The sequence below is a fragment of the Amaranthus tricolor genome, chromosome 9 (genome assembly GCF_026212465.1).
Source record: "Amaranthus tricolor cultivar Red isolate AtriRed21 chromosome 9, ASM2621246v1, whole genome shotgun sequence".
Taxonomy (NCBI): domain Eukaryota; kingdom Viridiplantae; phylum Streptophyta; class Magnoliopsida; order Caryophyllales; family Amaranthaceae; genus Amaranthus; species Amaranthus tricolor.
The window spans coordinates 18,511,020-18,512,807 of NC_080055.1; the positions used below are offsets into that span (position 1 = coordinate 18,511,020).

At 35.2% G+C, this 1,788-nt stretch overlaps 1 protein-coding gene across 1 annotated transcript; it reads right to left on the reverse strand.

Moving 5' to 3' along the window:
- Nucleotides 1–413: 413 nt before the first annotated feature.
- Nucleotides 414–1,555, reverse strand: LOC130824580 (uncharacterized). The gene has a single exon (XM_057689639.1). The coding sequence runs from the start codon at nt 1,382–1,384 to the stop codon at nt 674–676; it is 711 nt and encodes a 236-aa protein (XP_057545622.1). The 5' UTR covers nt 1,385–1,555; the 3' UTR covers nt 414–673.
- Nucleotides 1,556–1,788: the final 233 nt, after the last annotated feature.

A 1,788-nucleotide genomic window follows, 5' to 3' on the forward strand; every position in this document is an offset into this window, starting at 1 on the left:
TCCTTACTTGTTCCATTTCTATTTTAAGTATAATTATAGGTGATCTCCTCATTTTCTTAATATTAAAAATACCTTAAATTGTTCATGAGTCTATATTTTAGGTGATTCCCTCTAATTCTTAATATTAAAAAACACTCAATATTGTAAATGAGTTTACTATTTTAGGTGGTCCCCTCATTTTTTTTAATATTTGTGCCCAAACCAAATAGGACAACTAAATTAAATTGGAGGGAGTATTATACTATGCACACCGAAAAAAATTATAAAAATTTAATATTCCGAAATTATGCATTAGATGATTTAAAAAAAGTTCTACTTGACTATATTTTTTCTTACACATTAGTTATAATACTATTACAATAAATAGTGCTATACTATATTTTTAAACTTGAACAATAAATAGTGCTAATAAATGTAATGTAAATTATTTCAGAACTGAGGAAATGCAAGGAATAACTAATAATACTATTACAATATTACAACATTATATGTAGCATCAAAGCGGGAATGTAACCCAAAAAGGCCCAAAATCTATGTAGTTTCGAAATTAATCATCACATTGAGTACTTATATCCTACTATTTTCCCTCCGAATGTAATAACTAACACATTTGGAGTTAAAATAGTAAGAAATTAACATTAAATTCTAACTCATGCAAGGGACGACCAAAATATTACCATGAAGGTGAAGTTCGAGGTGATTCAGAAGATGAAGAAGATCGACCAACATGACTATTCGATTCACTACATGTACCCAAACACCCTGCATCTTTTAAAGAAACAGAGGCTGCTTTATCTGTTAGCTCCTTCATCGGACTTAACGGCAATGATGATGGACTTGACCCGCCCCCGGATGACCCGTTCTGATCCAGATGGGATGGTGAGCTATCTGGTGTCTCAAACGGCGTTGCCATCTGAATCGGCCGAGCAACTTCATTGTCATACATAGGATTCGAAATGTACATGAAATCCTTTTCTTCAATTTCAACTTTGATTTCATCGGTTTTATTAAGAGGAGGAGATGAAGAAGTAGAAGCAAGACCCAGTACTTGTGGAGATTGAATTCTAAGAAACTGATGTAGTTTCCCATGTTTCTCTCTCTTACTAGGGAGTTTAGGAAAGAGAAAGCTTCTAGGAGCTTCTAGAACTCCTTGAGCATAGAAGCTACTAAGAGGAGAAGGAACTAACTGCTGATGTTGAGGTTGTTGCGGGCTCGTCGGGTTTTCGGGTGCCGAACCCTGATTTCCATCGTTAAATTTTCGACGTCGGAGAAGAATAGAACAGTAAAGCTCAGCTAAAAGCACCAAAATTAAACCCAATACAATGGCAAGTATAACTACAATTGCTAATGTAGCACCCATTATCACCTTCGATGACCCTTTCATCTTTCTCTTTCTAAAGAACTGTTATTGGTAAAAGAACAAATCTATTGGGATAGATTACAAAGAGAAGAGTAGATAAAAATGGTGGGTTTTCATGGGATACCTTTATTTTTGGCGGGAAAGAGTATAGTATGGCACTGGCAGTGTAAAAGGACTGAGACTTTTGAGGACGAGTCATATGGAAGGCAGAAGAAGTCATTGGGTATAAACCAAAAATGGGTTTATTGACAATGGAGGGTATAATGGTCATTCTACATTCTGTAGGACACTTTGATGCCACTTTTTGTTCTGAATGACTGAAACTATACCAGTGTTTAAAACCTTGATTTGACCAACAAGTTCATGAACATTGAAGAAGTAGTGCCCAATAACACCGACGGAACACAGCTGTAGAATTATATTGTCGT